We start from the raw sequence: 15,309 nt of genomic DNA, 5'->3' as shown, positions 1-15,309 counted from the left end.
TTACGCGATTTTGTAAACAAAAAGTAGTTAATGGGCCATTATGTAAATGTCGGGTGACCAATCAAAACACAGTAAATTATTCAGGCGATACGATACGGACGCCCGGGGCGGTTAACGTCAGATACAGAACACATATACAAAGATGATAGGTACATACTATTGAGGTACTTACGTTCAATACACAATTGCAAAAAAATATAACTTGTGAATGCTTGTGATGTTTAGTGCTACCTACATTATGGGTCCATAGCAGAAACGTAATTCAGTAGTTTACTGGGCCTGTTACTACGGGGCCTGGTCCGCTCAGCAACTTTTGCAAACTGTACTAATTCTAATTACATATTACCTCGAATTCCCTCTAACATTTCGGACTCGTGTATTTGGTACTCAAAAGTTAGCAATGAATATTATCATCTATGAACCACGAGCCGGAGTTTATTGAGGTCAACAATACATGAGAAAATCTCATCAATACATATTATGGATCCTACTTAACAAGTGCGATTACTACAATGATGGTAACAAAACATCACAACATGCCTATTAGGCAAAAAAATATAAAGAAAATAATTACTGGTCGCCCTAGCGCGTGCGTTTCTGGAATTATCGGGGGGTAATCCCAGATCGCGTGGGAGCCAGTCGATACTGTTGTCTGCCCTAAGTGTCGCGAAAAATGTATACTTACGAGTAGGTACATTTTTTTAGGAGGTGTATTTAGAACTTTATATATGATAACAGTGTATCGCTCTTGGTCTTATTTGTATTCTGATGTTGTGACCTAATTGTTATCAGTCAGTAGGCAATCGAACTGATAAAGTGACATATTTTAGGATTTTAATTTTTAGTTATTATATAAATGGAAAAAAATATAAATCAACCTCGTTTGGCAAGTAGAACATAAGAAAAAAACCTTAAGAAAAAAATCAACTTATGACTTTCCTGGCGTTAATATCCAGTTGTTTACCAGTTATGCTCACTGAGCTGAGGTACAAACGAGATGAGATGACCCTAAAAATGAGATGACGACTAAAAACAAAACGAGATTATGCATTTCTTATTAATACATTTGGTATCAAACCACAGATTACATACTCCGTGAACAGCCAGATTACGACATTACGACATTTGTATATTAGCTTTACAAATAATAATTACGCTTCAACGCTAATAATGTATGGTGGCGGCACTGCCGAGGGGTGAAGGTAGACGTGGGACCGGACAGTCGAGTCGATATTGATGTGTCGTGCCCTAATTGTTTGCCAGTTACTTATCAGTAGAACTTGTCATTTATTCGTTGCTCTACAGAATCCGTTAGTAGCGTCATTACTTAAATATGACTTCAATATGACTGACTGACTAAAATATACTTCTCTTACAGCTGAGATTTTAAAATATGTAATGGGTTGTTTTGATATTGGTTTAATATAGCTCGACAAAGAATTACACATGAACGGTAATGTGTGGTGGCGGAACTACTGAGGGGTGAAGGTGAACGTGGAAGCAGACAGCCCGTATTGATGTTTCGCGCCCTAATTATCGCACAAAGAAAATTGCAACTAAATACTTAGGTACTACTCTTAAGGCTCAAGATACGCATTCGATTCGAGTCATATTGATATTGGGTTTATATTAATCATGCATTATTATAAATTAATAACATATTTATAAAGTTTAAATACACAACTTGTATAACTATCTAATATCAGAATTGTTTGTCTGCAAAACTAGTTTGACTAAATTTAACCTGCATCAATGGTGAATTTTGTATAAATTTTTGAGTTATTATTATTAGATACGACACGTACATTTTGATATAATAAGTATTTTGCGATATATATAAACAATTCAATATCATATTTTCCTATTAATAATAATAGGTTATTCATTCGACTAGTTTCAAACAATAATAATTCGACTTGGGCCCCTTCAGCTTGGGCGACCGCGCGGGGGTCGATTCTCGAAGCGCGTGTTGCGTGGGAGAATATAAGAAGATCACCCGTGTGTCAATATTTATTAGATCAGATCTCTATATAAGTACCTACCTATTGAAAACAATCGCAAATAAAATTAGTGTAAGCCACAAACAAATTGCAAATAAACAGAAGAAAGAAGTTGAACCGCGCAATGCGACAAAATTAAATACACATTTTAACATTGCTGACAAATGGCTGACAACATACTAAAAGAAACTTAAGTAAGTAATTTAGTTTTGATTAATTGTTGCCTGCCAAGCTTCGATGGGAATCAACAACTTGCGTAGGCACCGCTTTGACGTGGCACTTAGTACTTATTATTTTTAGTAGTAGGTAATGAAAAGTGAGAGTCTGACAAGGATAAACGATAATAGCACTTTCTCTGCTACTCCTTTTGAAAGTTCCATAAAATTATTCCGTTCGGATTTGGTAATATTATTAGGTACCTTGTCATCTTTACAGAATACTTGCCTTTAACATTTGGCATTCATAAACGTCTATCAAATATAACAAAGTGCTATTGGGACACCTTAAAATTCCAACGTTCTCGCCTTCTTTATTTTAGGGTTCCTCTAGATAATCGGCTCAGCACAATATCACTCCTCAACAACTAACGCGTGGGTCGATCCACGTGGCGCGCGTGGGCGTGCTCGCTCAGTCTTTATTTTCAACAACAACCTTTGTGATACTGTGGGTAATAAAATATAAAGTTAAATAATATTAAGTACTTCACTTTAACTAAGTTTAACTGGTTACTCTCGATACCTAGAACCTGGAACACAAGAATAATGTAAATGGTGACATACAGTAACGACGCAGATAAACTTAAAATAATGTCACATACTTAATTTACTTACCTATCATCATTACTTTTGAAAATTGTGTAGTTTCATAACAAGAGTGATTAGATTTTGAATCCGGCCTTCACCACTAGAGGGCTTCGTCACTTTTTCTTTAATATATGACATCTAATTATAGTTTATACGTAGTTACCATTACCTACTACAATGTAAGTGCGATGTGCTACGACCGCTACGACTCGTAGCTGAGCTACGAGTTCAGCAGGTATTATAGCATCAGCTATAAAGCAGCATTCGAACCGAACCGGTTTACACGTTGATTTGCTCGTGCTACTTGCGTTTACTGGCAAATATACGAACTCACGGATATTTTTCAAACGTCCCTTGATATCTTGTAAAATTTCCCTAAAATATCCGAAAACTTTTCCAAGTTTTTGGAAACTTTCCGCAACTTGCACATCTGTAATCAGGCCTCAAACACTACAGGCTATTTTATAAACTGAACTTTGTCGAAGAGGACAAATTATGACTATAATTTACTGCAAAAAGTAAACATCAAAACGAGCAAAAACAACACCCAAGACGTCAACAGGACATTTAATATCCGGCACCCACTTTTCCACTGAAAAATGGACAAAAGAGTCGTACGTAACAGCGTAAGTGTACTTACCTAAAAAATAATAAAAATCTTTTCCACTTTGCGCCATCGAACGCTTACTCTTTAGTTTATTAAATATACTTAAGTTTTCAAGACAATACTTCCCAGTAAAAAATCTTACAAAGTGCAAAAGCAAAAAAAGTAAAAAGTGAAAACGTTCAAACGAGAGTGAAATCAGGTCCAACTTGGCGGGCCGACTTTGTTTCCCAACTTTGGATTCTATTGGAGGGGGACCACCCCCTAACCGACAATGGGACGACCTAAACGTTGTACGCTGAAAAATGTTATGAATAAACAAACTTTCATTCATGAATTTGGGATAGTTTGAGAGCGGAAGAGAAAGTTGTATTGCAAAGTTTGAGAACGAAAGAGAAATATGAAGGCTGTGTAACTGGATGGTCGGATGGTACCTACTCGTATAGCGTACGCCTTTAAAGTAAGTAAGTGGGGTCGTGAAACCAAGCTGAAGCTCGGTTCTCCATACAAACGTAGTTCCGCTCTCATTTTAAAACGACTAGATTGCTCAGAAACTTTGTACTTACAATAGGTTAAGGTATATCTACGTGTGTAATTAGTTTATGTAGCTTCAGATACCATAATTATAAAAATAAGGCGAATTTAAGTTTTTCAAAACTTGTTTTTGCTCTATTTCGTCTGTTTTATAAAATAGAGCTATATAACCTAATTTCAGACCTAGATATACCTCATATGTCATACAACACGTAGTTTCAAAATGAGAGCGGATCTACGTTTGTATGGGAAGGTGCAATTCGGCCGAGCTTGCCGAGGACTCTTAAGTACCATAATTGTGTTAAGCTTTACTTCCGTTCATAAAAATTACTTAAGCACTTTTTTAAATAATTGTTTTGTCTGAACGCATAGATAGGCTGTGTAGGTAGTTGTTTCAAAGATTTTGTTTAGCCGTCCAAACTTTTTGAAATTTACAAATAAGACCGACAAAATCAGTGCTTTACGCGCGTTTACCTAAACGTCCGTCAGAAAAAAAACCATTACTAATTTAATGAGACTGTTTTCAAAAAATTGGTCTGTAAAACGGCAAGATGAGAAGACGTCCTAATAGAAACCAGTACTTGTTATTTCTATTACGTAGCAAAAGGTGTACAATTTCACATACTAAATCTATCAATTTTACATTTTTGCGACTAAAATCGATAACGGGCTAACTTAAGTTAGCTAATTTTTCTTAAAGGAAATATTATTTTATTAAAAAAAACTGCATTCAAAGATTTTTTGAAATTCTCTTGTTTCACCCAGGAATCGAACCGACAAAAAAAACACTCGCTATTTTATTCTACTATTGAGCTAACTTAAGGTTTTGAGGTACTTTCCCTCCAGGGCTCATTAATTATTTCCACACTGTAATATACTCATACCAGTCTTACCTATCTCCTTGAGTAGATATTCCTTAATATCTAACTGCAGCGAAGACTGCCTAAATATAATAAGAAAACGGACTTTAAGTAGCAAATTATTACAGTGCAGTGTGACGAAAAAATCATAATATCGGAAAAATCCTCCTACTAAAAGATTATACGACAACGCCCTCTACGTTTCAATTGTGACACCGTGTTAGTATTCGGCAAATCGCTTCGGTACTTCTTGTATGCCACTTGATGGGCTAACTGAACTTCAAAGTTTCTCTATGCAGCGCCATCTATTGACAGGCATTATAATTGAGTATTGTAACTAGCCTCGTGCCGTTCATCATAAAAAAAAAAAACAAAGAAGTTGGAATCTAGTTGTATGTATTTGGGTTCAATATTATTTGTTCGAACATTGCCGGCCAAGTGCGTGTCGGGCCACGCATAATGGAGCTAGGTTTCCATACATTCAATACGATAAGAAAAAGTCTTACAAGCAAAAGGGCGTTCCTTCGCGGCACTTAGGTCCTGTTAATAAATAAAGAAGTTGATTATGTTATGTTCTAAACTATTTTGGAAGAAAGTATTTGTTAACACAATTAGTACCAGCCGACGCTACGGGCTACGAGCGTAGCCGATTTACGTGGTTTTATTATCCGCTTTGTAGCGAAAAGCGCATACGAACAGAAAACTCGTGTAGCGGATCGTTGGCAGTGAATGTGTTACGTTATATTTTCTTCATTTTTTCAATTATTTAGTACGGTTCCGGTTCAAAAGTAAGAAGGGGTAATTTTTCCGCCGGCGAATGTATGAAAGATAAGGGTAATATTTAAGGGGCTGATGGGGGGAATAGCACGAATCTTCTACCTAGCAGCATTGGGTTTCTTGAAGCTTAGGAACAATTAGCTCTAAAAACCTTGCACTAAGACAAAAGTGGACGACCGCAAACCGTTTTTTCATACAAACGTATTCCTCTCATTTTTCTCTCATGATATTGACATTATAGAAAACATTTTTACACAATTTGATGTATATTTACCACAACTATGTTCCTTAGTTATTTTTTTTGTTTTCCATGTTTACATTTTTATAAGAGTGAGGAACCTCCAAAAAATATGTTTTTCGCTCCTAAGTCATATAACAACCAAAAAGTCTCAAAAAGTCGAATGAACCATAGCTATGCCCCTAGCTATGGTTTTAATTTAGGTACTTATACATAAAATAGTGTAAAAAAAAAATATTTTGCTAAATTGACCTAAACTCATATTAAATTTTTTCCTTCTTATGGCCTCAGATAAGCGTGGTTAAAATCTTTTGGGTTCCTCGTGAACACCGTGTAGAGTGGCGGTGGTCCACGATCATTCGCATAATTTATAAATAAACCATGAACTTTTCAGACGTTAATTGGAAAGGTGACTTTTGTGTGTTTTATAATCATGAAATCTGTAAATTTTCACGAAATAGCGAAAAAACATAGTGTAGCGAAGTTGACGAACGACACGAAAAAAGTGGTCCTATCCATTTTTATTAAGTTTCTAGTCGCCATACGTTACATGGTTTTGCTCATCCTTTACCGGGACGAGACTGAAGCAGGGTTAGCGCCCCGCAGGGTGCTGGATAATTGGCACAGAAAAATCGCAAAGCGTACGCAGTGACTAATTTTATAAGTAATGTAATTTTTGTTTGTTTTAGCCGGAACGCATAATGTCCCCGTATACGGCGCTGATCCGTCGGAAGGCGAACCCGTTCGAGCTCGCGCACGTCACGGTCTCGTGGCTGATCGGCGCCGGATACGACGCGTACGTGGTCGTGGGCTGCGCCGTGCGGGACGTGTGCATGGCCATCCGGTACCGGACCGAGTGTCCGGAGCTGCCGGACGAGAACCCGGTGAGAAGTTTTGTTAATTCATTCAACCGTTCGATCCGGCGCACGTCACGGTATCATGGCTGATCGGCGCTTACGGGTACAGCATCGTGCGGGATGGGGTACAGACCGTGCGTGTGTCCGGAGCTGCCGGACGAGAACCCGTTGAGGACTTTTGTTACTTCATACAGTCTTGGGTATGTATGTACACGTACGTTATGAAACATCGCGATGTAACAGCTGAGATATATACTTACATGTGGAAAACTTCGTTGTTTTTTCTGTTACTGAAAATAAGTGACGTTGGAGCCTAATTTGTAATTGTGATTGATATCAGCTAAACTTTGTCCTGAGTCCTGACCTAGTTTTGGTTTGTATCATTGATGTAGACGTTTTAGAACAACCTAATGGCCCAGATATCAGATGTGAATTATGATTACGTTCTTCCTATTTTGCTTTATATATGTATATGATATCTCAACTTCTATAAGGTAACGAGTCCGAGGATGATGATATGTGACAATATATTCTTCTAGATTTTCTATGGAATGAACTTTAAGTATGTAAAAACCAGACATGTCAGAAACTAGGTGTAAGGTTTAAGATTAGGTTGAATTACTTGTACATTTCCAGAAAGTAGAAGCGCCACCCCCGTCCGACGAGGTTCCGCGTTACCGTCTGGTGCCGCTGCCCGATCTCACGTCCAAGTACGTCATCGCGATGGAGGAGAAGGAAAGAGCCAAGCGACAAGCGGAGATTGACAAAATTGAAAACAAACGGCTCGCCAAAATTGCCGTAAGATATATATTTTATTTTCTTTATTTTCATAAGTGTTCTTTCTTAATTCGCCATTTGAGTAACGTGCAAAGTTTTACTAACTTCGTTGAAAGTAAGACAACACTTACAGAAAAGAACAGGGTGTGTTTTTTTTTATAATTGAAGGATTCATGGAGTTTCACATTTTTTGTATCGCTCACTGTGTTCGAGTTCTGATGGTTCCTGTTTATTTTTCGGAGACACAGTTACAGTGATTGGTACCCAGAACTAATAGAATCAAATCTAGAAATATTATTGTAAATATAAAAGTAACATTGATTCATAAAAAAGTATAACATTTATTCTCGCGCGTTTGATTTTAACGCGGTAATTCCCCAACAAAATGTACGAATCCTGAAAACCACTAATGACACTTTTGTTTGTTCCTAAATAACCTAAACGTGCCTATTTGCCTAAACCCTTTTCAGGAGCTCGAGAAGCCCCCGCCAGACGACATCACGGACTGGCGCACACACGCGTGGGTGCTGGTCCTGCCAGGGTTCAAGGACATCGAGGAACCCTTCTTCATAGAGCCCAGCGAAGGCACCGGGTATCCGCTCGACGCGCCGCAGTACAGGGGATTGGATAGCGTTTACAATCATGAAAATTACTATGTTAGAAGTATGATGGCGACTATACTCTCGTGTACAGATTATGAACTAAAGGCCACAGTAAAAGTTTCTTTTCTTCGATTTTCATAATAGGTACTCATCATCATTATCATCATTTTAGCCTTCAGTCGCGCACTAGAGCATAGGCACGCATAGGCCTCTCTTCGTGTACGCCACTTATCCCGGTCCTGGGCTAGTCTCATCCAAAAGTGCCCCGCGATTTTCCGAATGTCATCCACCCAGCGAGCCAACGGACGCCAGGCGATTCTTTATGATAGGTTAACTTATGTACCTATCTTACTATGCTATTTTAAATGATTCGGCAATTATCTTACAGAATTATTCTGTTTCGAAGACTTTTTATATATTTCCCCACGCGGTTAACTTCATGTCAAAATATTAGATGTTCTAGAGCCCGATTGAGATTTTAATTTCTTGTTAATGGATATGATCCGTCGGCTTCTGGCAGATCTTTCTGGCCCCGAAATATCACTATTGACAGCTCACAGATCTGAATCGATCTCTTAGCCTGCATTTAAAATCGGGACATTACTACTTATCTCAGGTGAACCTCCAAGATTGCAAAGAGGGTCTCGGAACATTGAACTACGATCTATGCGAACTGTCCTGTTGGGAGCACCTGCTAGCCGGAGAGCCGACTTACCGACGAGCCTTGACGGGAATCGACCAGGAGGACCCGCGGACTGCCGTCGAGACCGAAAAGCATCTCGACATGCCGCCCAGCTGGGTTGAGAAACTGGATATCACGCCTGATGGTATGGTAATAGAATAGGTTGAATTGAACAGGATACAGGATAAAATAAAACTATGAAAACGGATTATATCGCGTATATTGAATTTATAATACATCCCGACGTTTCGAACTCTTTACAGCGTTCGTGGTCAACGGGTGACTGAGGAAAAATTACAAAGTGTAAAAATACCCACATACTAAAATAATGAACAATCATAGACTACAAACTTTAAGGCTGGTTGTACATACAAAATCGGTTCATAAGGCTAGTTATACACTATAATTATTTTTCAAGTAAAGATATATATATATACGCGATAAAAACTATGCCGGCTCCAACCCTACACCACGGACCCGAGAAGATTTAATTCCCTCCTAAATTGTAGGAGGGTATCCCAATATGGGACCGGCAACAAACTCGGCGGGACACATCTTTTCAAAACATCAGAATGTCCAGCATCATCCAACACTAAGGTCTCACAGTCTATGTCTCGCTTGCTCCTTTATCAGATGGACTACAGGATCCCAAGCTGGTGGTAGAGAAAAGCCATCTTCCCTATTAAAGTTTGGATATTTCTTAATCTCAATGGCCTCGCGCAGCATTCTGGGTATGTAACGCTTCGGGCCGCTTTTAAGGCCTTCGACACTGTCTCTATCCCAATCCTTCTTGATAAACTACAGAACCTAGGCATAAGAGGAACTCCTCACCAACTCTTCACTGACTATCTTACTGATAGAACTCAAGTTGTTAAAATAGGTGAACATAAAAGTGATGAGACGCTGGTAAAATTCGGAGTACCGCAGGGTAGCGTTCTTGGCCCTACTTTATTTCTAATATATATAGATGGCCTCTGTCGCCTTAAACTAAGAAATGCAGCTATTGTGACCTTTGCTGATGATACTGTACTTATGTTTGATGGACCATCATGGCATGATGTTAAGTACACTGCAGAAAAAGGCCTGTATCACGTTATGAATTGGCTCAATCAAAATTCCCTCTCTCTCAATCTAAGCAAAACAAAATATGTTACGTTTAGCATAAAGAACTCCATGCAACCATCTAACTTTTATATTCAAGGTCACTCTTGTCCAGACACTTACGCGGCTCCCTGCAACTGCTACACACTTGAAAGAACTAATGTTGTTAAATATCTTGGTGTAAATATAGATCAAAATCTAAAATGGAACTACCACATTAATACTCTATGTTCTCGAGTAAGAAAACTAATGTATATATTTAAAAACATTAGGCATTTGAGGGATCCTATTGTTGTCAAAAATGTATATTTTGCACTATGCCAGTCCATTATAGCATACGGCATTGAAGCTTGGGGAGGTGCCAAAAAGTCTCACATGATTGCAATAGAACGAGCTCAAAGAGCAGTTATTAAGGTAGCATTTAAACATTTAAACACGTACATTTAAAAATTTCAGATACTCAACGACCGCTATATATAGAGAATTTAATGTTCTATCGGTAAGACAATTATATATAAAGTCCATCATTCTAAAACAACACAAAAAAGCACCATCTTCAGCAGTTTCTGAGAGAAGGAGAAACCGATTTTTTATCAATCCACCTAGTAGAACTAGCTTTGCCCATGACTTTGCCCTTTTCCTTGGCCCATTTCTGTACAACAAGATCTCGAAAAATGTTAACTTAAATCAACTAACAGTGAATCGTTGTAAAGCGGCCGTTACATCTTTTTTGAAACTATACGACTACGATGACACTGAAAAACTCCTAAAAATCACTGTCTAAACTAAACTAAATACAATTAATACAAAAAGGTTACCTAACTTACTAAAACCTGGACTTTTAAAGAATTACCCTCCACTTAAAATGAACACGCAATGCTTGATAATCTTGATATCTATTTTTTTTTCTATATACGTTGTGCTTCCCTCACATATTACATATCCATCATATATCCATATATGCTTCCATACATGCTATGCTTCTCATGATCTTTAGAATCTCACTAGTGATGACAACTACACACACAAACACACACATACATCACACACACACACACACACACACACACGCGCACGCACACGCGCGCACACACACACACACACACACACACACACACACACACACACACACACACACACATACACTCACACGCGCGCACATACACAAACACTTATTTCCAATGCTATTTGCTTTGTTTTTTTTTTTTCTTGTTGCAGCCTTTTTTTTATTCTTTTTTTTTTCATTTTCTTGTCATCTTTATACAATATTACATATATATATATGTATATATATCTAGTACTGCGCAAATACATGTATACCTACTGCTAGATAAGATTAAATGTGATCCGGGAGAGGTGGTGCTTCCTGCCGTCATACAGTTTTTACTAGTACGGAGGAATCGTTTCCTGCTCTTATAAACAACATGATGTAAATTAAAATTGTACTTAAAGGAAATAAATAAATTGAAATTGAAATTATCGCGTATATATATATATCTTTACTTGAAAAATAATTATAGTGTATAACTAGCCTTATGAACCGATTTTGCATGTACAACCAGCCTTAAAGTTTGTAGTCTATGATTGTTCATTATTTTAGTATGTGGGTATTTTTGCACTTTGTAATTTTTCCTCAGTCACCTGTTGACCACGAACGCTGTAAAGAGTTCGAAACGTCGGGATGTATTATAAATTCAATATACGCGATATAATCCGTTTTCATAGTTTTATTTTATGAGTAACTATCGCGGTAACCGAAGACAATATTAGGATACAGGATGTTCAGATGCTCCTAACACACCTGATTCATTAGGATCCTCTCTTCATATGCAGGTTAGTACTTGCTCAGGACACAATTATTAGCATTATAGTACCTACTCACGCAATGTTGAAGATGTCAATGAATGCATCTTCAGTACCTTCACGCGCAATACCTTACGTATACAGTGTGGAAAGAACGAATGGGCCCTGGAGGGAAAGTGCCTTAAAACCTTAAGTTAGCTCATTTTGCTTAAAGGAAACATTCTTTTATTTTTAAAAGAAACAAAACTGCTTTCAAAGATTTTACTTAAGGTTTTGAGGTACTTTCCCTCCAGGGCCCATTCATTCTTTCCATACTGTATAACCACCAACCTTATGCCCGTTCACAGTTTTTTCTATTTCGTCCTTGATTATGTTCAACCGAAGTTAATCTCAATTTTATCTGTGTGATTTCGTAATAGTAGCTTAATTGCCCTGTAAAATGTTAACTGAACTTAGAGCAGCATACGTGTGTTTGTGTTCTACTAACTGATGTTCATGACCAGAATTCGAGCGGCGGTTCCCGGGCAGCCACAAAGTGATTCACTACAAGAAGGTGCTCCTGGAGAAGTTTGCGCCCTACTTCGAGCGCGATGGAGTCGTGAAGAGAATCATGCTCTATGACGATTACGCCTTGACAAAGTCTTTGATTACGTAATTATTACTTAATTTTTCTATTAATTTTAATTCTATTTATAGGTATTGTTTTTTTTTGTCTTTACAATGAAATTTTTGCATCTATTTCTATGCACATTGGCTAAAAAATAAGTGCATTCCCATTGCCAGGGAGGTTTTGGGATTATACTGAGCAACTTTTACTATGGGCCCAACCCCGAAATTGTGAAATAAAATTTGGCGGGAGGGTAAAAATTTATTTTCGCTATTTCGTGGTTGGTCCCATAGCAAAAGTTGCTCAGTATAATCCCAAAACCTCCCTGGCAACGGAATGCACTTATTTTTAGCCACCCTGTATAATACACCTACCTTGTTATCTGTATCGAGTAATATCAAAGTCCAATGATTAGCAGATGTTAAAAATTGTTACCTTTATGGTAATTTTTTCTTAATTTTTTCGTCGATATCTGCCTTTTCTGTAGGTACCTTTTGTATTAAACTTAGTTTACTTAACTATTATGATTTGTGTTTTAGCTACGAGTGGTTTCAACATCGAGCCGACTTGATGGAGTACGTTAAAATAGACTACGTCAAAAAAATCACATATGAAAAGTTTGGCATCGGAAGAAGAGAACATTTAATCTGTAAGCTTTTTCTACAAACCAAAATAAGAATAGAATACATATTTTGGAAACGTTTAAACGCAATGTACCTAATACTCTCAAATCCACGCGACTCGCTGTATTTTCTTACGTAAATAGGTATAACTTATATTCTGCCTTAGCTCATTTTTTCAAAGGTTAGTCGTTGACCACTCTGATCTTGACGTACAGTTAGGTAGGTAGGTATGGACATTGTGTCATTCCTGTAAAACATTGACTGATGGACAGAACACTTGAATTTGAAATTTACCTTGTCACATTATAACTTTATTTAGATCACGAGTACTCGTTCGACGCCCCGCCGACCTCAATAGAAGCCCGCCGCACAATGGAGTTCAACTACTATGCGCGCTTGGACCACCTCACCAAAATCAACTGCACTCCCCTAACCTTTTTCGAATACTATACTAAAAGAGAAGATTAGTAAGTTTTTGGTTATTCGACGTTAATAGATAAACAATGTACAGACGACCGGTCTGGCCTAGTGGGTAGTGACCCTGCTTGTGAAGCCGATGGTCCTGGGTTCGAATCCCGGTAAGGGCATTTATTTGTGTGATGAGCACAGTTTTGAATGAGCTCCCTGCCGAGGTATTCCCGAGGGGCTACAGTATGGGGTTCTTCAAAAAAGGAGTGTACAGGTTTTTAAAGGGTCGGCAACGCGCATGTAATATCTCTGGTGTTGCAGGCGTCCATAGGCTACGGTGACTGCTTACCATCAGGCGGGCCGCATGCTTGTTTGCCACCGTCGTGGTATAAAAAAAAAGTTTGTTCCTGATACATGGGTGTTTTCTATGTATATAAGTATATATTTATCTATATAAGTATGTATATCGTCGCTTAGCACCCATAGTACAACCTTTGCTTAGTTTGGGGCTAGGTTGATCTGTGTAAGATGTCCCTTAATATTTATTTATTATGTGGGTAGGTATGTAGGTGATTGTTCGAGGCACGTTTTTTCCTTAGACTGTATCCATCTATTACGGAGTTATATCTATCTTTGATACAGTCTAAGGAAAAAACGTGCCTCGAAAAATCACGAAAATTTAATTCTCGATCAGATGGCACCACTAGTTTTGGCCTACTCTCGTATAGAAGGCGTTGACGGTTTCGTTTGTTATTTATAATTTTAACGCATATCAGTGACAGATCATGGGTCAAAATCATATAAAAATAATTAATGCAAATAAAAAAATCATTTATCCCTATTTAAATACATTTTAACTTATTTTTATAAATCTTCATTTTTAGTTTTAAAGTATGTCGATAGATGGCAGTGAATTTACAGTGGTTACAAAATATACTATGACAGTACCGCTCTATCTTATTATATCCTCTTTGGTTTAATGAAACCTCCGCCGCACCGCCGCACTCCTACCTACAATTATTTCACTAAACTTAATCCAGTAATAGAACTATATCACTAAACTAAAGACGTATTATAGTTATATTCCTAGTAAGAGTAATGAGTCGCTTTCGTATAACTATGTTACGACATATAATAATATCCCTAGGGTTGTAACTATATAACGGCTTTATCTATCGTACTGCGACAGATATACTAGATTATGAGACTGGGCTAAAGTATCAACATCTGAGGTTATTTTATAAATTTATCAGACTAATGTAAAGCCTGGCCAGAAATATATAATCATTGTCAAGAGGGCGCTGTTATTCTTATGTATAGGGTGACAGTTCAGTATAGTATGAAAAAATTAGTTCCAGTGAAATTCCGCAACGTGGCGCGTGATTATATATTCCTGGTCAGGCTTTAAAATTTAACTTAATAAACAGCCAGTATTCAGGTGATTCGTTGTAAGTCCAAGAAAAATCATCATCTATGTCATCATTATATAGATAGGAACAATAATATATTCCATCAAAAGCCTTCTGAATTCAAATTAGAAATAAAACACAAATAAGAAAAAGACTATAAGCAGGTGTGTTAACAGTGCTGTTAACTCCGAGTTTTCCTTTTACTTTTCTAACATGTCCACCTTTTTCTCTAACATTATATTTCAGTCTAGAATCTCGTCGAACAGTATACACAGAAGGCACCAAATCTGAACCTAAGCGTCAACTAAAGACGGTCACAGACGATTATGCTCGCGACTACAGCGTTCCAGCGGAAAAGGATATCTGGAGAAGGATCTTCCAGGTCCCAGAAAACACAATCGAACTCCTGTACCATTACGCGTACAACTTCGTCACGAATAATATCAGGAAATACCTAAAGTCCAACCTGGCTGAGACGGGTGGCAAGATCTTGTTCTATCCGGAGAAAACATCAGGATACATAGTAAGTTTTGATGTGCTCAAATAGCCTATGGGAAGCCTATTGTAAACTTATTAATTCCGATTCCCCTGTAGAGGGCACAAGAGCCCCACAGCTTATAGGCG

At 37.8% G+C, this 15,309-nt stretch overlaps 2 protein-coding genes across 3 annotated transcripts in view; both read left to right on the top strand.

Moving 5' to 3' along the window:
* LOC134748240 (protein transport protein Sec23A) overlaps positions 1-15,309 on the top strand; it is a 324,866-nt gene that overhangs the window by 222,062 nt on the left and 87,495 nt on the right. The gene's annotated exons all lie outside the window — the stretch shown is intronic.
* The window catches only part of LOC134748238 (dynein regulatory complex subunit 7), a 200,810-nt gene that overhangs the window by 183,710 nt on the left and 1,791 nt on the right, over positions 1-15,309 (top strand). For both annotated transcript variants that reach the window (XM_063682962.1, XM_063682963.1), the window contains exons 3-10: positions 6,506-6,700; positions 7,310-7,471; positions 7,921-8,106; positions 8,669-8,879; positions 12,142-12,289; positions 12,785-12,894; positions 13,188-13,335; positions 14,932-15,208. In XM_063682962.1, the coding sequence (XP_063539032.1) occupies positions 6,506-6,700; positions 7,310-7,471; positions 7,921-8,106; positions 8,669-8,879; positions 12,142-12,289; positions 12,785-12,894; positions 13,188-13,335; positions 14,932-15,208 (1,437 nt within the window). The remainder of the gene's footprint in view (positions 1-6,505; positions 6,701-7,309; positions 7,472-7,920; positions 8,107-8,668; positions 8,880-12,141; positions 12,290-12,784; positions 12,895-13,187; positions 13,336-14,931; positions 15,209-15,309) is intronic.

Source organism: Cydia strobilella, chromosome 16 (assembly GCF_947568885.1).
Source record: "Cydia strobilella chromosome 16, ilCydStro3.1, whole genome shotgun sequence".
In the NCBI taxonomy this organism is placed as follows: Eukaryota; Metazoa; Arthropoda; class Insecta; order Lepidoptera; family Tortricidae; genus Cydia; species Cydia strobilella.
This window is presented reverse-complemented; position numbering and strand designations above follow the sequence as displayed.